Below are 22,310 nucleotides of genomic sequence, written 5' to 3'. Positions count from 1 at the left end.
GAAGGTGGTATTAAAGGGAAGATACGTACAGTACTAATCCACGGTACTTGAGGAAAATACACATGCATAAATATTCTTGTTACAGTGACCCTTTAAGAGCAAAAACGCACTGTAAACATATCGCGAGATCACCGAAGAAACCCGAACATGCAAGGGAGAAGTGACGAAAAGTCCCGAACGTTGTACACGCTGTGTCGTTCCCCCTCCTCCTTTTTCAACATGGCCGCTGTGTCCACTCTCAAGTAACGCTCAGATTGGAGACTGACTCGAATTCTGCCGTCCAGTGCCTCTTAACTTTTGCTGTACACCAACTCCGCTTGGATGCAAAACACGTTCCACACTTGGTTGCTTCCTCTGGGCGCATTCAGTGGAATAACCTTCACCAATCACTCCCTTCACCGGGCCTTTTTTTCTTACCCTAAAACAACCAGCTGCCAGCAAACAACAGTTTCCATTGCAATGGTTTGAGGAGGTGCACTCAGTTTTCCACTTCATGAACAATGTGTGAAAACTGCGCCGAGCTGGTGGAGGTTTTAAATGAAAGTAAGTAAACAATTAGTTGTATTTACATCAGGCGCAGCTAAACTAGCCGCTTGCTGATAGCATCGCTTCCACTGAAGCTTGATGGGAGCATGTTAGCTTGGTGGCTAGCTGAATATAACTTTGTGTTTTTTTCAAGCTTAGTTCGCCTTTCAGTGCGCCATACGCAGCCAGCGGCCACTTGATGTAGCGACGTTAATTTTGTGTATCCTGTGGTTGCAGAGAGCTTTGTTTTCTTGCCAGACGATGTCGATTTGACATGAATGCAAATGCCATTTTCCATCCAAACTGGCAGTTAGTTTGGGCCTGTCAGTCAAACAGTCCACACAGAAGTCACAGCAGCTAGCTCCCAAAAGCGACTCGAAATCTTATCACGACGATTAGTTTTGTGTGTGACATTACAGGCTCGAGTCAAAACACACAACCAAGATGTAGAACGTAGATTCTGAAGGACGCTGCTGCTCTTACAAGGCGGTTTTTATGGATTTGGAAGTTGGCTAAGCTAAGTTAGCCAGTTGAGCTAGCGAGCAGCCTGACTTTGTTTGATGTGTTTGTCAGGTCAGTCTGCTAGCTGTCCACTCCGCTGCTCCTATTGTTGTTCCCCGCTTATTATGGCCCAATAACTGCAAGCAGTGCACCGCCTGTTTATCCCACTAACAAGATTTTGCTATTGTTTTGTTTGGTGTTTTGATGAATTGTGTAAATGTTAGTCGGCATCTAAGCTAGCTCAAAAATTAATGGCTGCACCGAGGCGCACATTTGGCACATCGTTAATCCTCCATAGCTGCTGTGTTTTTCTGTACCGATGCTTTAACCACATTAGCTGCACTTCGAGCTGGCTGTGGTGGTTAAATTTACCACTGTCTGGGCGAATTTCACTCACAAGGCTAACGTCGAGTCGAGCCATCAAACGTAAATACAAGGTGCCATTGTTGCTGGACGTTAGCCGTTAATCCAGGCGCGCTAACCAGGCCTTGGAGCTCCTGCACGGCACAAAACAAAGCAAAGTAGGCCTTTAAAACTGTTTTTGATCTACGTTACCATGCACCGATGGCTGGTTTCCCTGTGCTTCCAGGCCATTGTGAGGGTAAGGCTCCTCCTAGAGGATCTGTTGGAATTCACTGTAACGGACAATCGTTCATGTGACTCCAGGCCCAGCGAGGAAAATGCACTAAAGCTGCGTTTTCTGCTTCAGACGTCAAAGTTGTGTCCATGGGGTTTTACCAGGACCTCACAGCGAGAAACTCACGGGGCCCCATTAGAACCACGAAATAAACAAGAACAACGGATGTTGTTTAAGTCGCAGTGAAGCTCAGACCATAAGTTATAGATATTTGTGCAACAGGCCCAGCAGTTAGACCATTTCATGCTAAGATGTGAATGATCAGCGTGCAACAAAGTATCATCCTGATGAGGTGTTCACCATGGGAAGGACAGTGTAGGTGTGTGTTACATGGTGCTCCTTTGTTATCCACGGCTCCAGGGGTTGTACACAGTGGAAGATGCGCTAATGGGATGTTTATATAAAGGTGTCGTGTCAGGATTGGAGTAGGAATCATGGTTCTATGTGTATTTAGAGTAGTGCACTATGATTGAACTGTGTTTTAAATATTACAATGTAGGAATAATATTGTCTGTGTTTTGTCTGTTTGTTGATGACCTTTTAACCCCTGTTTGTTGCTTGTTCTGTGTTAAATGTGACATTTGTTGTGACACAAACGTTCATGCTTGTTGTACTTGGCCAGTTTTATAGCCAGTCCAGCTATGAGTGGATGTATTTGTTAATGTGGACAGAATGAGGGCTGCCGGGCCTCTACAACTTAACCCATGTGAACTAGTGTGTGTGGGTGGGGGGTCTCAAAGCAGGAAACCCCCTGTCAGCTGTGACAGCTCTGTCTGAGAGACTGACAGGTCCATGTGCTGTGTCTGTAGACGACCTGTTTCCTCAGATGTGCTGCAGCAGCAAACACTCATGTGCGAGGCAGGGTCCCCTTTTATGACAAGGAGCCTTGTAGGTGGCTCAAGGTCTGCTGTTTGGTTGCATCGCTCCCTCTTTCAAAGCGTTTTCATTCCACAGACATGAAAAGGCACAAGATTCCCAAAACATTGCTTGTGTTGAAAGGCCATTAGAGTGAGGGCTCACGGGAGGACGGCAGAGCAGCATCACTGTGGGAGCACGGGGACGGCTCACATCCGCTGTGACAACAGGACCCAACGTTTAGGCCACAGCTTAAATCGCTGTGTGCTAAGTCACTGAACACAGTTTTTGTTCAGTTATTGTTATTGCAGACGTTTTCTGCTACGACTTGCTGAGAATTTAGCTTTTATTACAGGCTGTGGTCATGTCGAGCTTGCAGAAACCATTGACCAGGTTTGAATGAAAGTGCACGACCGAGAAAGGAAACTGGTCAAAGTTCAAGCTTAGGGCAATAGTATGAGTCAGCACTTTCTAGTAAAAAATGACCAGAGCTAATGCAACAGGGTTGCTGGTGTAGTTGCTCAACTGATAATCCAATGAATTGTTCTATGGGCGGAGGAGTTTATTTGTATTAACCATTTCTTCCAATTACAGTTGTCTACATGTAAATGAAAGAAGGTGTCATTACAGTTTAGAGAGCAGCAGCATGTTAGCATTAAGTTCATTTCTTGAAGACATCCAACAGTAAATCCTTTTCTGATGAACGATGAGGTGCTTTGACTGATCCAGTGACTGTCCGCTATTTGGACCTTCATAGTTCCAACACAACACAGCTGCTGGAAAACAGCCAGAGCTCATGGACGTTGTTCTGTTCACACATGGGGCCTGAGAGAGTTCTGCCAACTGATTTAAATGTGTTCTGTTTTCAGAGTGTGTCAGAGTCACAGCAGCTGCAAACTGAAGCTGTTAAGGGTAGACACCAGCAGAATGTTAAAGCCACGGTGACGTGTCAGCTCAGTGGTTCTGGTTGAACTTTTCCTCTCTTCCCGTCCTAACCAGTGTGTTTCTGCTGGACCAGCATCATCTGGTCTGGGTCGGTCCAGAGTGGGTTTAAATGCATTGGTGTTAGTCAGTTATTTCTTTCAAAGTGTCTTTCTCAGCTAAGAGCAGCTGAGAACTCGATTCATCTGACTGATGTCCAGACTGCACTTTGATTAACGTGAAATATTCCTGCAGTAGTCATTAAGACGTGTGATACGAAGGTCCAGATGACAGAGCTTATCTGTCTTTTGCTGAATCGTCTAAAGGCTGCATTGTGGTTTCTTCCCAGTATCGGATGCAGACAGCAGTGAAGGCAGCTTCCAGCTGAAGAAGGAACATGCCCTGCGGGTGCTGGGCTACATCGGCTCCTGGACACAGAGGTCAGTGCTGCTTTCATCTCTAACCTGACACTGAGCTTCACAGGGTCAACTTCCAGCAGTGACCTGCGTTGATGTGATGGCAACAAATAACCCCATTTACCTCCAGGCTGGACAGTAAAATATTGAATGAAAGTAATTGACCTTTTGTAAAACATGAAACTGGACCTTGGAACTGGAACTTGGACCTTGTTTGTGAATCATTTCAGACGTTGTGGTTGGTGGATAAAGGGAGTCTTTCACCCAAAAGGTTGTGAGTTGTGAAGCCACTGGTGTCGTCTGACCAGACAATGAAAGACTGTTGTTAAAACATCACAAAAACAAACTATTACTGTGTCTGCGAGCTAAAACTGTGGCCTTTGGGCAAGACATTGGGTCTAATGCCGTGGTTTGATGTTTCTCTGATGCTCTGAGCCAAGGCCATTGGATGGTGTGAAGGTTCTGCTCTGTTTGCTCTTTTTGTTTCCATGTTTGCTGCCTCAATGAGACGTGAGGCAGGCTGACCTGAAATCTGCTGAGTCACTGACCCAGTCTGCAGCCTTTCCTTGTGTCTGCTGTTTGCATTATGGGATGTACTGTAAGCTCAAATAGGCCAAAGTACAGGATTCTAGTAGTCTGACCCATCACTCCATGAAGTCATGGTTCATGCGTTGACATGGCATCCATGTCCTTATTCTTGTTTTGTATTGTATGTTTTGGCTTCTTCACTTATAAACGAGACATAATACACCCTTGTATGACTACAATATCCACTATGACCTTGGAAAAAAAAAAGCCGGTTTCAGGGGTTGTCTGACGTGTTTTAATACAGTAAAGATCTGCAGTTTCACTTATTCAGGCTAAAGTGGACCTGGATGTGCCAGTGAGGAGTCTGTAAACAGCTAGCAGCTTTCTCTTAGTTGCTCTGCCATGTTGATTGTATCACAGTCAGGTCAGATCTACAAAGGGAGGGCTGAGTTTGTCTTGGGTGGTGTTTGGACCGATCCTGCATGGGGGCTGTGTGATGACTGATCCTACATATACTCAGACAAGGTGCACGTCTAACATGCCCAGTGTAAACATCTACCCTAGACTTACATAAATGTAGCAGAAAGGTTTAAAAGTGGAGACCTTTAAACCAGAGAGTGGTATCTGCTCAGTGAGATGATAGTGATGCTTTTCTTTTATATTTCTAGGCAATGTCTCTGTTGCTTCAAAGAGTACAAGCACCTGGAGGTCTTCAACCAGTTGGTGTACGCCCTCATCAACCTGGTCATCGCTCAGATCAGCAGCTTGAGAGACCGACTCTGCAGCACCCTCGATCACACACACAATGCATGCGCATCTGCCTCTGACTGGGCAGGAGGAGAACCTGGACCCGGTGCCCTCCCCCAGCCATCTTCCCCCGGGGAGGATGAACCTGTGAATGTGGAAAGGGACTCAGCGGAGGAGGATGCTGACACGCCAGACTTGAACCAGGAGAAGACCCAGGGTCAGGGGGCCAAGGTGGAAGCACCGGGGCCCGCAGAGTGCCGAAGTGGGTCTGGGGGCGGCGATGGCGGTGGAGGTCCCAGCAGCAGCAGCAGCAGCAGCAGCAGCAGCAGCAATAATGACAACCAGGACCCGTTTGGTTCGTGGAACACAGAAGAAAGGGAGAAGCTGCTGCTGTGTGCTGCCAAGATCTTCCAGATCCAGTTCCCCCTCTATACCGCCTACAAACACAACACACACCCCACCATAGAGGTCAGTCCCAGACCCCATGCCCAGCAGTTGAGTGTGCACACAAACGTGCCATCCTCCACTCTAACTCAACATCAACAGTTCATTGACCAAGCAGCGTGCATTGTTTCCAGATTCATCCCTATGTGTATTTTTTTGAATCTGATCTTTTTCTTTCAGGACATATCTGCGCATGAAAGCAACATCCTCGGCTCATTCTGTGACATGAATGTAAGTGTCTCTCTGTCCTCCTCCTTTCACACTGTCTTTTAATCCTTGTGGTAATTCTATCTGTCATTTATTCCACCCATTACAAAAAGTTACTGAGGAGCTGCACAAGCTAGCCCCCTGTTTACAACCCAACAGCTGTGCTGCCTGAGCAGCGGAGGTGGAGCCAGTGTGTTGCTCAAACTGGATGAGGCGTGATGTGTGTGGCATTAGGCACACTTTAAATCAAAAATTGTGCTATTGTGTTTCCCGTATTACTACAAAAGAAGTGAACCAATTTGTTTGCACATTAATATTCCCAGTACCCGACTGGGAGCAGTAAAGTAGACTGTGGGGATTGCACATATTGTATAGATTGGTTAGTTCGGCCGTCTCAGCTATGAGAATAAATGTTTTTATGTCCACATCCTTTGAACTGACTGGTGGGATAATAACAATGTTCAGGAATGTTCAGGAATTAGTGTCACTTCACCACAGTTCCATCCAGAGCTGTGCAAGGGTTTAGGCTTTCACAGCCTCGACGGTCTAGCTTTTTATTGGGTTCTGGTGGTGTGAGATCTGTTTAACATTTCACTTACGTTTCCATTTGTCTGAAAGAGAACAGCAGAGTGTTTGAGATGTCATCAGATCTGACCTTGGAAACCTGATGCCCAGCTGCTGACCATGAAAATACGTTTACTGTCTGAGGTTTTGAGTTGCTGCGATTAGCGTTGGATTCTGTTTGAATTTGTTTGTCGTGTGAACTCGGAAGACTTTTAGTTTTAATGGCAATGAACAGAACATTAAGGAAGGAAAATGTGGGAATGTATTCACAATTAGGCAAAGTGAGAGCCTCAGATAATATGTCCTTTCCTTTAACATAGAAAGCGTGTTTTATCAGTCTGGGTCTCTAAGTATAACCCAGAGGTAACAGGCTTTTCTAAATGAGAGTTTAAACAGTGACTAGTCCTTGAAAGAAAAGAACACAATGTTCAGCTGGGACTCTGCTTCTATATCAAAGGCTGATATCATAGTTTGGCTTCATGTGTTTATCATCAGTGCGTTTGTTTTTATGAATTGAATACAGTTTGTTAGGATGAGAATTGTCCACATTTCCTGCCTTTTCCAGCTGTTTTGCCAACACCCACATAACGACCTTCAAAATCCATGCTACCGTCCCTTTACAGTTCTGTGAAGGAAAAGGCCGTAAGACATAAAGTAATGCATGTTGTCTGAACCGTGAAAGGAGCCGACACGCGTAGCGTAGATGTGGGTTTGGGTCTGTGCTGGCCGAGGAACAGCTCGTCCCTGGATGAACCGCCGGCTCAGTGACCTGCACCCACCCACCTTCATAAAACATGCATTCGTTTAGAATTGAACCACAGGCTGTGATGGAACACTACCCATGATGCAACCCAAAAGGTGGGACGCCCTTCGTGCTTGTCTTCATTAGTTGTTTTTCTGCTGAGGAGCACACGTAGGACTCACTCTTCTTAGAGGTGTGTCTGGGCTCGGAAAACGAAAGCTCGTCGCTCAGGAGGACGTGCTGCAAAACGGTTAGCTGAGGGTTCATCGTAGCAACAAAACATTTCACTGGTATTCATATTTTTGTTTTGCCCATTTCAGGATAAGAAATTCTCTAATGTCCTGCGTTGTGAAATTGCGTTTCACAACAGATACAGTATCAGAAGTAAAAAGATAAAGAAGATGTTTAGATGTGTCTGCTTTGCTTTCACCCAGGACGTGGAGGTTCCGCTCCATCTGCTGCGTTACGTCTGTCTGTTCTGTGGGAAGCACGGACTCTCTCTCATGAAGGAGTGCTTTGAGCTGGGAAGTCCAGACAGCCTCCCCTTCCCCATCGCTCACGCCTTCATCACTATTGTCTCCAACGTGAGTCCACACAAACATGCTGCTCTCAGCTTTCGAAGCATTCACGAATGTTATGGTCACGGTTTTGCTAGGTTAGTGAGGTGTAGCCTGGAGAAATGACACAAGAATATATTTTCCTTCTAGTTGTAAACCACCTCATTAATTATTTAATGTGTAAATAAGGTGGATGAATCACACCATTTGTTGATTCTCTTGTTTTCTGTTTGTGACATGTTAATACTTTGCCTTGTGATTTGGTTCTTCTCAGATCCGAATATGGTTGCACATCCCTGCAGTGATGCAGCACATCATACCGTTCCGAACCTATGTAATACGGTGAGTTACGCAGACACAAAGTCCCGGGGCCAACCGAAGCTGCAGTTTGACAATACGGATCCATGTAGGAGTCGTTCGCTGTTTGTCACCTCCCCAAACTGTAACCAGGAAACTCCTGCCAACGCTGTAGAAAAGATGAAAACATGAGTGGAATGGAAGCAGTTAATGAGGCGCTAAAAACTGCTGCTTAGGTTGACATGATGTGTTTTTCTCATTGAATCTGAACAGGGTCTGCTTTTAATGTGGGCTTAAAGCTAGCGCTCACTTCCCAAGGTCTATGTGCTAGTGTGTTTGCATGAGTGAGAAATTTTTTCAGGAAATTTATTTTAAACTTGAATAATCTTATTGAGCTTTTTTGCCTTATTGTCTTGTTTATGAACAGCCTCAGTTAAATGTGGGTGGAGTGCATTCCTGATGAATATCTAAATGTGGCTGTAGACACTTGATCTACCCTTGCGTTGTTGCCCTGTGGTGTTCTGTATTAATAGTAAAGTTGTTTTTTTTATCATTAGCTGAATTTAACCCAGGTGCTGTCAATTCTCTCTCTTGCTTGGTCAGTTACTGTGCCTTGCTTGCTACTCCTCACTTCCCCCAATAGCACATACCACATGTTCGTTGCTAGGAAGACCTTCTGTTGCCATGGTGACAGTTGCCAGGCCTCCGGTTGGCCTCCCCTCACATGACCCAAGAGGTATCGGAGTCATGTGATGCAGCCAGGCTGATGCTCAGCTGTATCAACAGTGTATCGTAATGTAGACTATTCAGATCCACCTCTGAATACAAGCTTGAAGCAAAAGCCTCAAAAATACACAGACGCTTTAGGTATCACAAATGGAGACACATAGCATAATACTCAGTATGCTGGTGAATGTCACAGGGGAGAGCATTGAATGTCACAGGGGAGAGCGTTAAGTGGGTAGATCTTTGCTGCACTGCAGTTCAGACACAAGCAAGATTTATCTTCTGTTCGGTTAAGGCATTTCTTCATATTAGTGTTGTATGAATATCTTTATGTAACAAATAGGGTAAAGGTCTGAAAATAAGTATTTTCTAGATTTGGGGGGTTAAAGGTTTAGCTTCTTCTTCCTGTTGTTCCCTTTTTGAAAAGCTTTTGATCAGAAAACTCGTTACCTTCAGGAGAAACCATAAGAAACCCTCGAGTCCTGCTCACGTTTTCAGAGTAAAGACTGGCTGAGTTAGCAGCTTTCTGCTGATCAGATACCTCAGTATGCGCCCACGCAGACCTGGAAATGGAGCACTTTTAAAAATTCATCCGAAGGATGCCAAGAAAGCTAAAAAGTTGACTGGAAATGTGTGGTGTGAGTTTGGCTTTGTGTAGATGATTTCACTTCATCAAACTTCACTAAATGCTGCTCTAAACGGTGAATTCCACGCTTGCCGGTGACTGAGCTCGCTGCGTTTTTTGCTGTCTGCAGGTACCTGTGTAAGCTGTCAGACCAGGAGCTGCGGCAGAGTGCTGCTCGCAACATGGCCGACCTGATGTGGAGCACGGTGAAGGAGCCACTGGACAGCGCACTGTGCTTCGACAAAGAAAGCTTGGACCTCGCCTTCAAATACTTCATGTCCCCCACGCTCACCATGAGGCTGGCCGGACTCAGCCAGATCACAGTGAGTCGCTCTTAGTTCTGCATGAGAAGGTCAGGAAACTGTACAGCTAACAGTACGAGTGTTTGTCGTGGTATCAGGTACAAACACAACGTAGTTGAAAAGGTCAAATACAATATGAAATATGCACACGAATAAGAATAATCCTGTAAGATGAGCACTCATCAAAGGCATGTTTCCTTAGAACCAGCTTCACACCTTCAACGACGTTTGCAACAACGAGTCCCTGGTGTCCGACACAGAAACGTAAGTTACGTTACTGCTAAAGACTTTGATGGCTTCTGTGACGTGACCGTGAGAAAGTGTCCAGTATGGTTCTCATCCATGGTGACCTTTTGGTGACCTTTCGCACCCTAACCTGCTGTATGATTTTGTCATGTTCTCAGCTCCATCGCAAAGGAACTGGCCGACTGGCTGATCCACAACAATGTGGTGGAGCACATATTTGGACCAAATTTGCACATTGAGGTGACACTTCATTCATGTCGTTTATTTTTATGGCTCCTGTTCAAAGTGGCATTTCCACATGTTTGATTCTGTGTTTTAAGATCATAAAGCAGTGCCAAGTGATCCTGAACTTCTTGGCTGCAGAGGGCCGACTCAGCACGCAGCATGTGGACTGTATCTGGGCTGCAGCTCAGGTAAGTGGATGAGGTTCAAACCTGACTGTACACAGCTCGGAATTGCTTTGCTCCCATGACATTGACATCTTTTGTGTCTTCAGCTTAAACATTGTAGCCGCTACATCCACGACCTTTTCCCTTCACTCATCAAAAACCTGGACCCAGTGCCTCTCCGACACGTCCTCAACCTAGTGTCGGGTCTCCATCCCAGTGCTCACACAGAGCAGGTAAAGCCTTACCGGTACCAAACACCGTGTGGTAAAGGTGCTGATCCTGTGAATGATGAAGATGTGTGTCTCCGTCCCTCCTCAGACTTTGTACCTGGCATCCATGCTGATCAAGGCTCTGTGGAACAATGCTCTGGCAGCAAAGGCCCAGCTCTCCAAACAAAGCTCCTTTGCTTCACTGCTCAACACTAACATCCCTATTGGAAACAAAAAAGGTCAGTTTAGTCTGGAGGATGTGAAGCAGCAGAGAAAGCTACACATTTTAAACATGAATTTCTAGGTTCACAAATTGATTCTGTGGCATTATGGAAATTGCAAAGAGGAAAGTTGTGCTTGTGGATTTATTCCCAGTTAATATGATTACCTATGCTGGTACCTCCTCCGTGTAACTGGGCATCATAGTGATGGAAACCATAATAAAACAGCTGAAATAATTTGTGGCTCCTTGTCAGGGACAAACAAACTAAAGGCAACATGAAGCTGTGGACATACCTTGGAGCTCACAAGCAGCTGTTGATAGATTATTGTGCCTGATGATGGCAGTCACTTCTCAGCTACTTGGATGGGGCTTATTTTAGCATTTCTCATATGTTGTCTCACGTGGCCCCAGGTTCTCCAGCTGCCAGTCCAGACAGCAGCGATAACAGCGACACCCAGCACAGCGGAGGCAGTGACATGGAGATGGACGACCAGATGATGAGGAGCAGCAAGAGGGGCCAGCAGAGACTGTCTGACACGGAGGTAAACACGCCAGGCAACGACACTAAAAACCCAACAGTTCAAGATAGTGACAGAAAAAAGCCTCACTGAAGTATAGTGGAGTGTGAAGTGTTGTTGTGGCTTTACAGGAGTCGATGCAGGGCAGCTCAGATGAGACGGCTAACAGTGTGGAGGAAGGCAGCAGCGGGCCGGGCAGCAGCAGCGGCCACAGTGAAGCCTCCAGCAACGAAGCCGCCTCCAGTCGAGCCAGCCAATCAGCCGGCAGCCCTGGCAGTGAGATGCATTCTGACGACATGGTGGACAGCGAGGCTTTAAAGGAGGAGGAGGATGACGAGGAGGAGGAAGACGACGAAGATGATGATGACGATGAGGAGGACGACGAAGACGAGGGGAACCGTTCAGTGGCAGAAGAGGTTCAGCAGAAGGAGGTCAGGGAGCAGACAGAGTCGAGGAAGAGGAAGGCGGGGGAGGCGCTTGGCGAGGGGGCGAGCCAGGGGGCGGGGCACGGCGGTTCAGGGGGCGGAGCCAAACCCAAAGTTCTGCCTTTTGGCCCAGAAACTTCTGCAGTCATGGTCAGCGCTGCATCAACATCTTTAGAAGGTCGCATGAGGATGCTGGATGCTTGTTCTGCATCATCCTCTACGCGACCCGAGGATACAGAGCCACAGCAGCAGCCACCAGACATCGGGCCAACGCACATGGTCCAGGGGCCTCAGGAGCCTCCGTGTTTGCCACGGCCTGGGGACTTCCTGGGCGAAGCCATGGGCAGCGAACTGTTTAACTGCCGCCGTTTCATCGGTTCCCACCACCATCATCATCACCACCACCACCACCATCATCATCACCACCACCACCACCATCATAATGAAGGGTGAGCTTGATAGACCTTTTATGTTTTTCAGTATTTGTTTTTCAGCTCTAAAAACTCTCTTGCTCCCTCAGTCCCATGGTGGAGGACATGCTGAGTGCTGACGACGTGAGCTGCAGTAGTTCCCAGGTCAGTGCCAAGTCAGAGAAGAACATGGCTGATTTTGATGGGGAGGAGTCGGGCTGCGAGGAAGAGCTGGTCCAAATCAATTCTCATGCTGAACTCAGCTCCCACCTTCAGCAGCACCTCCCCAACTTAGCCTCGATCTACCACGAGCACCTTGTACAGGGTGAGTCACTCCAGGACCTGAAAGTGTTTTCAGTAATCGGGTTAAATCCCAACACAACAAAGCAAAGAGGAACTCAAAAAGCGGATTTTGTGGATGATGTGTCTGTGTGTAGGTCCAGCTGTGCACAAACACCAGTTCTCCAGTAGCCACGCTGTGACTGACATCAACCTGGACAACGTTTGTAAAAAGGGCAACACGCTGCTGTGGGACCTGGTGCAGGACGAGGACGCGGTACGACGAGAAAGGAACCATCACAGTAGGAAACCTAAAATAATACCGAGCAGGATCCAAATGTGTTTGTGTGTTTTAGATCCATCTGTCTGAAGGTCTGATCAATGAAGCGGAGAAGCTTCTGTGTTCACTGGTCTGTTGGTTCACAGACAGACAGATCCGAATGCGCTTCATTGAGGGTTGCCTCGACAACTTGGCCCACCACAGGTAGCTGATGAGGCTCCTGCGTGCACCTTATCCTTTTAGGATGCTCAGCACATCCTTCTGTTTGTTGAAGGCAGGACTGGGAACTTTCATGAGATTCTGCTTCCTCTCAGGTCTGTCGTGGTTTCTTTGCGTCTGCTGCCCAAACTATTTGGCACTTTCCAGCAGTTTGGCTCCAGCTATGACACTCACTGGATCACCATGTGAGTAACGGTTCTTCTATGTTCAAAAGCTGCCATGAATCATACAAAATTGTAGTTGTTCTATTGAAATACGAAAGTTTCAACCTTGACAATGAAAGATTGTCAAATGAAAAGAAAGTGTGTAAAATAATTAGTCTTGTGCTGATGCGGTTCTGGTTGTTGCAGGTGGGCTGAGAAGGAGCTACACATGATGAAACTGTTCTTTGACGACCTGCAGCACTACATCCAAGAAGTCAGAGATCATCGGCACAAGTTTGCACTGTGAGTCAGTTGACTCCTCACCTCAGGCGTTTACGCAGTGTTAAAATGCAGTGTCTCATCTTAAATGACTATAAGCCAGTATTTGATTTTCTGAACCATACATAGTCACACTGAAGCGCAGACGTTTCCGCTGAAGCAGCTGCTTTCTCTGTTGCAGGTACAGCCATAGTGCGGAGGTCCAGGTCCGTCTGCAGTTCCTTACCTGTGTTTTCTCCACGCTGGGATCTCCAGACCACTTCAGTAAGGCCCAGTTGTTTCATATGGGAAGACTGTTCATCTACTATTTAGGGACTTTTAAAGCTTGTGAAGTGTTTCCTATGTTTTAGATCAGCTGTTTTAAAGACAAATGTGAGAAAATAAGAGACTAGGCAGATTTCTCCTTGTCTTTGTCTATCGGTCTTTGGGTTGGCTTGAGGTGCCAGTTTGTGTTTCTGTCTCTCAGGACTGAGTCTGGAGCAAGTGGACATCCTGTGGCACTGTCTGGTGGAAGATGCTGAATGCTATGACGATGCACTGCACTGGTTCCTCAATCAGGTCCGCAGCAAGGACCAGCATGCGATGGGCATGGAGACATACAAGCACCTCTTCCTGGAGAAGGTACCAGCAGGCTGCCGCTCACAGCAACAAGTGACATCAAACACTTTTACATTTTACTATGTTTTATGATCATTTTACAAAGTTCGCATAAATTACTTTTTTGCATCAGGACATAACATAAAACATAAAAAACATAAACATAAAAAAGTGTAAGGAGTAGGACAAAAAAAGCTGTGTGCAATTTGAAACGACTCTTTCTAGGGCAAAAACAGCCCAGAATTAGTTTGGTAATACACGGGTGAGCTCTACCCTGCAGCTGTGCTGTGATTCTGTCTCTAGATGCCCCAACTGAAACCTGAGACCATCAGCATGACGGGCCTCAACCTGTTTCAGCACCTCTGTAACCTGGCCCGACTCGCCACCAGTGCCCTGGACAACGCTTCCAGCTGTGAGGTATCCAAGCTTCGTATTCAGCTTTAGAAATAGCAAACACACTGCACGCAATCAGCAGTTGACTCACAGCCCTGTGTGTCTCCAGCTGTGTGGGATGGACCAGCTGTGGGGAATCGCTCTGAGAGCTCAGTCTGCCGACATCAGCCGTGCTGCCATCCAGTACATCAACTCCTACTACATCAACGGTCGGCTTCTTCTCTACGTCTCGCAAAGACTGCAGTCTTTCATGTAGATTGTTTGGTCGTGTGGGTGGTGGATGCTGCTACAGGTTTTTACATTTCATAAACCCGACCCTATGTTTTGTGAACGCTGATCCCTGCAGCTGGTAAGACGGGCCTGGAGAAGGAGCAGGAGTTCATCAGGAAGTGCATGGAGAGTTTGCTGATGGCTTCCGCTAACCTGGAGAAGGACGCCCACTCCAGCCTGACCAGCATCGAAAGAGGGCTGCTCATGCTCAAAACACACCTGGAGGCCTTCAGACGCAGGTTGGCCTCCAGGGACATTGATCCTGTGAGCGAGCATCTTAAAGGCGCCTTTGTAACGGTGTGTTAATGGTGTCGTGTCTGTGGCAGGTTTGCCTACCATCTGAGGCAGTGGCAGATTGAGGGCACAGGCATCAGCAGCCACCTGAAGGCACTGAGTGACAAACAGTCTCTGCCGCTCAGGATCGTGTGTCAGCCCGCGGGTCTGCCCGACAAGGTGAGTGTGGGCACCTGCAGCCTCCACCTAGCAACAGTTAGTCAGGCCTCCACCGCTACAGTAGATACATGTGGGCTGGTTTACCACAGGCTTAAATCACACAGAATGAAAAATGAACAGTGTGAGAGAAGTGTTTGATCTTCTGTTCTGCATTAAATAGAGATGATATTGCTCTCAATGAGGTGGACACATGAGCGTTCTGGCTCATGAAGGACTGTTAATGTTACACTGGGTGCTTTTTTTAGCTCAGCATAGTTAATGCACTCACAGCCAAGTGTAAACTAACAGTTACATGGTGCTGTGTTTTTATAGATGACCATTGAGATGTATCCTAGTGATCAGGTCGCTGACCTGCGAGCTGAGGTGACCCACTGGTATGAGAACCTGCAGAAGGAGCAGATGAACCAACAGGCTCAGCTGCAGGAATTCGGGCAGAGCAGCCGGCAGCCAGGAGACTTCCCAGGTCGGCTCACTCAGCCTCCTCTTGTTATGGTTCAGACACCTACAGATAGTTCTAGACCTGAGCTCAGTCTCTTGATGCCTCCTGCAGGTGGTCTGATGGGACCCGTCAGGATGATCTCCTCTGGCCATGAACTGACCACTGACTACGATGAGAAGACGTTGCATGAGCTGGGTTTTAAAGACATGCAGGTTTCCACTTTCTTAACTCAAATCAGGCGGTTTGTCCTTTGACTAATCCCAGTGATTCGTTGTTGTCAGTGTGACGCCATCAGATGGTGTAAAGCTGTCACAGAAGTTGAAGAATGCAGAAGATTCATTGCTGTGTCACATTTGTGTCTTTGATGCCAGATGGTGTTTGTCTCTCTTGGAGCTCCGCGGAGGGAAAGGAAAGGCGAGGGCGTCCAGCTGCCTGCCTCCTGTTTGCCTCCTCCCCAGAAGGAGCACATCCCCATGCTGCTGCTCCTCCAGGAGCCCCACCTCACTACGCTGTTTGACCTGCTGGAGATGCTGGCGTGCTTCAAACCGCCCAGCCCCAGCACAGAGAAGGTCTACGAGAGTACCGATGTGAGACACGGACCAGATTTTGTGCTCAGTTTAATTTCCTAAAACAAAGTGGATTAGTTTTGACAAATAATGTGAGTGAAGCCTCTTTTCTTTTCCCAGAGTGCACGTTGCGAGGAGCTTCATCTTCATGCAGAGAATTTATCACGCCGAGTTTGGGAGCTGTTGATGCTTCTTCCTACGTGTCCCAAGATGCTCCAGGCCTTCCAGAACATCTCTGATGACGCGGTCGGTCTCCACAGACGCTCTGCTTCCACTTCATCACATAATCTGATCTGTTTCATGCTGCTCTTTAGCAGATCATACATTTGACCGAGGAAACTGATGTTGTGATGTATTTGTGCGTAGAATGGGGAGGGTCTCTGCTGGAGGGAGTTACTGAAGATTAAAAGTCCCCACAAGTTGCTGTACGCTCTGGAGATCATCGAGGCTCTGGGAAAACCCAACAGACGCATCCACAGAGAGTCCACTGTAAGTTTAACTTGCTCATGGGTTTTTTGTGTGTTTTGGAGTCTATTTGGGAACAATGTGAGGAGCATCCTATGCCTTAATATGAATATGGGCAGCTGAAAAGCAGAAGCAGCACAAATGTAAGAACTTAGCTTGAGTTTGTGTATTTCTGTGTGTTTCAGGGCAGCTACAGTGATCTGTATCCAGACTCGGATGACTCCAGTGAGGATCAGATAGAAAACAGCAAGAACACTTGGAGCTGCAAGGTAGAAACAGGGTCTAGATGTGTTCAAGAAATCATTTATTATATATCAATGTATTACAGTTTGTTTATGATGCATGAACTACAGACATTTCCTTTTTCTTTATTTTTTCACCCCTGCAGTTTGTTTCGTCTGGAGGCCTCCAGCTGCTTCTGGAAATCTTCAACTCAGGCATCTTGGAGCCCAAAGACCAGGAGTCCTGGACTGTGGTTAGACATGTTTAAGTTTGTTTGAGTGCAGTCCACAATGTGCAACAAGTTGAAAACGATTTCCTCTGCAGTGGCTCCTGGACTGCCTCGCCTGCCTGCTGAAGCTCATCTGTCAGTTCGCAGTGGACCCTGCGGATCTGGACCTGGCTTATCACGATGTCTTCTCATGGTCTGGTCTCGCAGACAGCCAGCGGAAGCGGGCGTGGCCGGGCAAATCCCGCAAGTCGACTGTAGACCACGGAAAAGGCCTTCACATCCCTAGACTCACTGAGGTAAAGCTCTCCTTGGAAACAGCTGAGTCATCAGAAGGGAGCGCCGGTAAAATCCTCTGTTCTGGTTTGTAGGTGTTCCTCAGTCTCGTCCAAGGCACCAACCTCATCCAGCGCTTGATCAACGTGGCCTACACCTACGACAACCTAGCACACAGGTAGCAAATCACTACCAACCCTGTTCTGTCAGGTTCACATGCTAAAGAAAGAAATTCATTTTCATGTTGTCTTTGTGTTCAAAAGAGTTCTCAAAGCTCAGTCGGACCACCGGTCTCGTCACGAAGGTGAGAAACTATTAAAAGTTCCTTCAATCGATCACTTGTTTCCGCACTGGTTTAACGACTACATGATGCAGAAGAACAAAGCAAAGCCGTTCCGTGCGTTGACACCATGCTGACAGCTGGTGTTTGTGTCCTTCAGTGACTCACTACTCCATGTGGCTGCTGGTGAGCTGGGCTCACTGCTCCTCCACGGTGAAGTCCAGTCTGGCCGACAGCGACCACCTCCACGACTGGCTGAAGAAGCTCACCCTGCTGGTGCCTGAGGTGAGTCGTCATCTGGTCAAGCTAGTATGAAGTAAAGGTGACGCATTGAACATGTGATGAGGCAGTTTAATGACGCGTGGCGTGGTTTCACCTGCTTAAAAACTCTTTGTACTATGCTCTGGTCCCTCTAAATGGTTGTCAGATAAATCTGGTCATGATTGAGGACAAAACCACGTGGATCTCCTTATACAACTGTTTCAAATTTAAACCATTATTAAGAGTTTTTAAGAGGTTTTACTCAACATAAAATGAAAATATCCAGGCCAACGCACCACATGGTAGCTTAGTGCCTTCACTGCATGTTAAACATGAACCCCCTGAAAGCGGTGGCTTTAACAGAGGTCATGCACTGGTTGGCCCATGTTGTTGTTGTCAGCCGGCAGTCAGACACGAGGCGTGTAACGGCCTCTACAAGCTCTCCCTGTCGGGTTTGGAAGGAGGAGAGTCCATCAACAGGTCCTTCCTGCTGCTTGCTGCCTCCACGCTGCTCAAGTTTCTGCCAGACGCACAGGCCCTGAAACCGCTACGGGTGAGTCCCAGCCTCACACCTGAAGCAGTGTCTGATGACTTCCTCTATCTGACCACTGATATGTTCGTCCTGTGTTTGCAGGTGGAGAACTATGAGGAGGAGCCTCTGTTAAGGACGGGCTGTAAGGAATATTTCTGGCTGCTCTGTAAACTCATCGACAACATCCACGTCAAAGATGCGAGCCAGGTGGGAGCTGGTCGTCCCATTGATTTGTAGTGGTGCTGCTTTTTCTGGGCTGTTGCTAGTATTGGTCTGTTTGAACTCACAGAAGGTCTCTCCCTCTCTGTCGCTGGCCGGCTCCCTTCAGACCACGCTCCTGGACCTGGACGCTCTCGCCCGACACCTCGCAGACTGCATCAGGAGGTGGGACACAACATTGAGTTGATTGATTGACAGTGTGATGAACTCTGTGCATTGACTAATTTCTGCTCATTATGTTTGGTCAAAATAGAGAAATGTGGGCCAGGGTGTTGTATTGGTTTCCTCTATTTGGTGCCTCAAGTTCCTAAAAGATGTTATAGAAACATGGTTTTCAGATGCTTACCCAGATATACACAGATGTTTGTTTTTACCCATGTTAAGTAAATGAACCCAACCAAGTAGAGCTACAGATCCTCCAGTGTGAGGAGTTTAGGCTTGTGCTCGGACGCTGCTGTAAGTAGTGAAACGGCTTAAAGTCTTTGTTCCTCTCTGCTCCAGCCGGGAGATTCTGGACCAGCAGGACGGGATGACGGAGGACGACGGACTCACCGGCCTCCTGCGCCTCGCCACCAGCGTCCTCAAACACAAGCCTCCCTTCAAGTTCTCCCGTGAGGGCCAGGAGTTCCTGCGGGACATCCACAACCTGCTCTTCCTGCTGCCCAGCCTCGCCGACCGCGCTCAGCCCAAGTGCAAGTCCCACGCTGCCCGGGCCGCCGCCTACGACCTGCTGGTGGAGACGGTGAAGGGCTCGGTGGAGAACTACAGACTCCTCCACAACTGGGTCATGTCACAACACATGCAAAGTAAAGTTAAACTAGTTTTTATGTGCATTATAACTAGCTCTGAGGGAATGATCCTCCCTAATTCAGTTAAAAGCTTTAAAATGTGCTCTACAGGTTTATTTCCAGGCATGTTTCTGTGCAGTATTTGTTGGTGGTTATAATAGGACTGTCTGTCTGTAAGCTGCACTCTGCCAGTACCAGGGGCAGTAAATGCCCCGTCAGTGAGTTTTAACAGCTGCTGGATGCGAAGGAAATGTTTTCCCGTTTTTGCTCTGCAGCTTCTCATGCTCCGTACAAGTGGGACTACTGGCCTCACGACGACGTCCGAGCAGAGTGTCGCTTTGTGGGTCTGACCAACCTGGGAGCCACCTGTTACCTGGCCTCCACCATCCAGCAGCTCTACATGATCCCTGAGGCCCGACAAGCCGTCTTCACCGCCAAGGTCAGTGCGTGTGAGACGGACAGGAAACGCCTGCTCATGGTCACAGCAGAGGTCTGAATGTGTGGGTCTTTGCTTGCAGTATGCTGAGGATATCAAACACAAAACCACTCTGCTGGAGCTGCAGAAGATGTTCACCTACCTCATGGTGAGTTTTCTGCCCTAACTGGAGCCTGTTGATGTAAAGAGTTCACATGAACCACAATTTGTCTAGCTGAGCTTTGATGTATGTGTGAACACTGTCCTGGGTCCTGGTGCATGTTCACGTCTATGGGTTGAAGGCCGTTTGAGATGCCAACACTGTGCTGATTGTCTGTGCACAGGAAAGCGAGAGGAAAGCATACAACCCCCGACCCTTCTGTAAAACCTACACCATGGACAAACAGCCTCTCAACACCGGAGAGCAGAAAGATATGACAGAGTTTTTCACTGATCTTATCACCAAGATTGAGGAGATGTCTCAGGAGCTGGTAAACTCATAGCTCTACACCTGTTTCCTGTCAGAAAGCTGCAGATTGAGTTTTCATCTTCAGAGGATAAAACAGTGTCATGTGAAATGTTAAGTGATGTCTTTTGAAATTTAAATTAAGCCTGTTGAACACATTTGTCCTACAGAAAAACACAGTAAAGACTCTGTTTGGAGGCGTCATCACCAACAACGTGGTGTCACTGGTGAGTTTAAACAAAGACATCCTCAGGTTTATATGAGGCCGATGCATGAGCGAGACGCTGTGTCTTTTGTACTACAGGACTGTGACCATGTGAGTCAGACTGCAGAAGAGTTCTACACTGTAAGATGCCAAGTAGCAGACATGAAGAACATCTATGTGAGTCTACGTGAACACCTGCAGCTGTCCTGAGCCAACATTAGTTTCCTGCAGAGTTTGATGCTGTTTTTATGCTCAGGAATCTCTGGATGAGGTGACCATCAAGGACACTCTGGAGGGCGACAACATGTACACCTGCTCCCAGTGCGGCAAGAAGGTCCGAGCAGAGAAAAGGTCAGCACCAAGCAAAAACTCTGGACGTGGCCCCATGGCATTTTATTAATATGAAGCAAATAAAACCTGCCTGTGCCTCCAGAGCGTGCTTCAAGAAGCTGCCTCGCATACTGAGCTTCAACACTATGAGATACACCTTCAACATGGTGACCATGATGAAGGAGAAGGTCAACACGCACTTCTCATTTCCGTTGCGGCTCGACATGACGCCGTACACAGAGGACTTCCTCATGGGGAAAGGAGAACGGAAGGAGGGTGGGTGCACACATCCATCAGCTCCGTCACCAGTCATACACACGGCACGTGACGTGACCGCGCACACGGCACGTGACGTGACCGCACATATTGCTGGGATCTGCAGGTTCCCGAGAGGAGGGCGAGGCCAAAGTCTCAGAGAGCTACGAGTACGACCTCATCGGTGTCACGGTGCACACGGGCACGGCGGACGGCGGCCATTACTACAGCTTCATCAGAGACATCGTCAACCCTCACGCCTACAAGAACAACAAGTGGTGAGAGGAGCTGCAGCTGCAGGTGTTAGGTCCCACTCACGTCCACGTCTAACACCACGTACACTCCTTGCAGGTACCTGTTCAACGATGCGGAGGTGAAGCCCTTCGATTCGGCCCAGCTGGCGTCCGAGTGCTTCGGAGGAGAGATGACGGTACGAGCTGCAGCCACAGCCACACAAAGCTCTGCTCACCTCTGATTTCACTGACTTTGTTTCATCTTTACAGACTAAAACCTACGACTCTGTCACAGACAAGTTCATGGATTTCTCCTTTGAGAAGGTGGGTGGATTCTCCTGACTTTTTTTTCTTTAGACAGCGGTGCCAGTGTGCTGAGGTTTTTACACGCTGCTTTTGCAGACGCACAGCGCCTACATGCTGTTCTACAAGCGAGTGGAGCTGGAGGAGGAGAACGGGAAGGACTTCAGCTTCGACGTTTCTCCTGATCTGCTTGAGGTTTGTTTGCGTCTGTAGTTTTAAAATAGAAACATTAATGTGTGTTGTTAATGTAACAGCCTTGTCTGTGTGTGTTCCAGTGGATTTGGCACGACAACATGCAGTTTCTACAGGACAAAAACATCTTTGAACACACATACTTCGGGTCGGTGTCAAACAGCCTGGTCACACGTGATTGCTCCACTTTCCAGTCAATGCTCAGTCCTGACGTTTTTGTGTCTGGGTTTCAGCTTCATGTGGCAGCTCTGCAGCAGCATCCCCAGCACTTTACCAGACCCCAAGGCTGTGTCACTCATGACTGCCAAGGTGAGACTTAGCTTAGGTTTTAGAGAAAAACCTCTTTGTCCAGCTCATTGAACTTGGGAGCGGTGATAGAAGCCTACTGACCCGGTGAAACCTGAACTAAGCTGCTTTTTGCCTTCATTGGGCGTTTGTGTCTTTGTTGTGCAGTGTCTCAGGTCTCCACCATTTATCTGGTGGTGAATATGCAGAGACAGCATGTCTAATTTTGTTGTTGTTTTCTTTTCATTTATTGTCCTATCAGTTGTCATGCTGCTGCTGAATACACAATAATTTCCGCAATAATAAAAGTCGTATCCTGTCCGTAGTTTAAAACGAGTAACTGAGAATCTTGTTTTCCCCTGTTCCTCCAGCTCAGCACCTCGTTCGTCCTTGAGACGTTCATCCACTCCAAGGAGAAGGTAACG

At 47.6% G+C, this 22,310-nt stretch overlaps 1 protein-coding gene across 3 annotated transcripts in view; it reads left to right on the top strand.

Moving 5' to 3' along the window:
• Positions 1 to 98: 98 nt before the first annotated feature.
• Positions 99 to 22,310, top strand: part of usp34 (ubiquitin specific peptidase 34) — a 31,474-nt gene continuing 9,262 nt past the window's right edge. Inside the window, exons 1-54 of one of the 3 annotated variants that reach the window (XM_029145664.3) lie at positions 99 to 543; positions 3,789 to 3,879; positions 5,052 to 5,598; positions 5,755 to 5,805; positions 7,522 to 7,671; positions 7,919 to 7,986; positions 9,423 to 9,615; positions 9,797 to 9,858; positions 9,999 to 10,080; positions 10,161 to 10,253; positions 10,337 to 10,462; positions 10,548 to 10,677; positions 11,073 to 11,203; positions 11,311 to 12,053; positions 12,125 to 12,339; positions 12,452 to 12,570; positions 12,650 to 12,777; positions 12,888 to 12,977; positions 13,143 to 13,238; positions 13,396 to 13,478; positions 13,681 to 13,835; positions 14,115 to 14,228; positions 14,314 to 14,413; positions 14,551 to 14,713; positions 14,801 to 14,927; positions 15,240 to 15,390; positions 15,478 to 15,578; positions 15,738 to 15,953; positions 16,053 to 16,178; positions 16,299 to 16,421; positions 16,583 to 16,666; positions 16,786 to 16,872; positions 16,944 to 17,144; positions 17,217 to 17,299; positions 17,385 to 17,425; positions 17,562 to 17,686; positions 18,063 to 18,215; positions 18,297 to 18,401; positions 18,523 to 18,578; positions 18,915 to 19,219; positions 19,477 to 19,640; positions 19,720 to 19,785; positions 19,961 to 20,107; positions 20,253 to 20,309; positions 20,387 to 20,464; positions 20,544 to 20,638; positions 20,721 to 20,893; positions 21,000 to 21,150; positions 21,224 to 21,302; positions 21,376 to 21,429; positions 21,508 to 21,603; positions 21,684 to 21,748; positions 21,834 to 21,909; positions 22,257 to 22,304. In XM_029145664.3, the coding sequence (XP_029001497.1) occupies positions 501 to 543; positions 3,789 to 3,879; positions 5,052 to 5,598; positions 5,755 to 5,805; positions 7,522 to 7,671; positions 7,919 to 7,986; positions 9,423 to 9,615; positions 9,797 to 9,858; positions 9,999 to 10,080; positions 10,161 to 10,253; positions 10,337 to 10,462; positions 10,548 to 10,677; positions 11,073 to 11,203; positions 11,311 to 12,053; positions 12,125 to 12,339; positions 12,452 to 12,570; positions 12,650 to 12,777; positions 12,888 to 12,977; positions 13,143 to 13,238; positions 13,396 to 13,478; positions 13,681 to 13,835; positions 14,115 to 14,228; positions 14,314 to 14,413; positions 14,551 to 14,713; positions 14,801 to 14,927; positions 15,240 to 15,390; positions 15,478 to 15,578; positions 15,738 to 15,953; positions 16,053 to 16,178; positions 16,299 to 16,421; positions 16,583 to 16,666; positions 16,786 to 16,872; positions 16,944 to 17,144; positions 17,217 to 17,299; positions 17,385 to 17,425; positions 17,562 to 17,686; positions 18,063 to 18,215; positions 18,297 to 18,401; positions 18,523 to 18,578; positions 18,915 to 19,219; positions 19,477 to 19,640; positions 19,720 to 19,785; positions 19,961 to 20,107; positions 20,253 to 20,309; positions 20,387 to 20,464; positions 20,544 to 20,638; positions 20,721 to 20,893; positions 21,000 to 21,150; positions 21,224 to 21,302; positions 21,376 to 21,429; positions 21,508 to 21,603; positions 21,684 to 21,748; positions 21,834 to 21,909; positions 22,257 to 22,304 (7,206 nt within the window). In that variant the 5' untranslated portion in view covers positions 99 to 500. Of the gene's footprint in view, positions 544 to 1,375; positions 1,628 to 3,788; positions 3,880 to 5,051; positions 5,599 to 5,754; positions 5,806 to 7,521; positions 7,672 to 7,918; positions 7,987 to 9,422; positions 9,616 to 9,796; positions 9,859 to 9,998; positions 10,081 to 10,160; positions 10,254 to 10,336; positions 10,463 to 10,547; positions 10,678 to 11,072; positions 11,204 to 11,310; positions 12,054 to 12,124; positions 12,340 to 12,451; positions 12,571 to 12,649; positions 12,778 to 12,887; positions 12,978 to 13,142; positions 13,239 to 13,395; positions 13,479 to 13,680; positions 13,836 to 14,114; positions 14,229 to 14,313; positions 14,414 to 14,550; positions 14,714 to 14,800; positions 14,928 to 15,239; positions 15,391 to 15,477; positions 15,579 to 15,737; positions 15,954 to 16,052; positions 16,179 to 16,298; positions 16,422 to 16,582; positions 16,667 to 16,785; positions 16,873 to 16,943; positions 17,145 to 17,216; positions 17,300 to 17,384; positions 17,426 to 17,561; positions 17,687 to 18,062; positions 18,216 to 18,296; positions 18,402 to 18,483; positions 18,579 to 18,914; positions 19,220 to 19,476; positions 19,641 to 19,719; positions 19,786 to 19,960; positions 20,108 to 20,252; positions 20,310 to 20,386; positions 20,465 to 20,543; positions 20,639 to 20,720; positions 20,894 to 20,999; positions 21,151 to 21,223; positions 21,303 to 21,375; positions 21,430 to 21,507; positions 21,604 to 21,683; positions 21,749 to 21,833; positions 21,910 to 22,256; positions 22,305 to 22,310 lie in introns of those variants that run through there. The other 2 variants (XM_029145651.3, XM_055510811.1) reach the window with 2 other exon arrangements.

The sequence above is a fragment of the Betta splendens genome, chromosome 1 (genome assembly GCF_900634795.4).
Source record: "Betta splendens chromosome 1, fBetSpl5.4, whole genome shotgun sequence".
In the NCBI taxonomy this organism is placed as follows: Eukaryota; Metazoa; Chordata; class Actinopteri; order Anabantiformes; family Osphronemidae; genus Betta; species Betta splendens.
The sequence above is the reverse complement of the archived record's forward strand: the minus strand, read 5'-3'. Positions and strand labels throughout refer to the sequence as shown.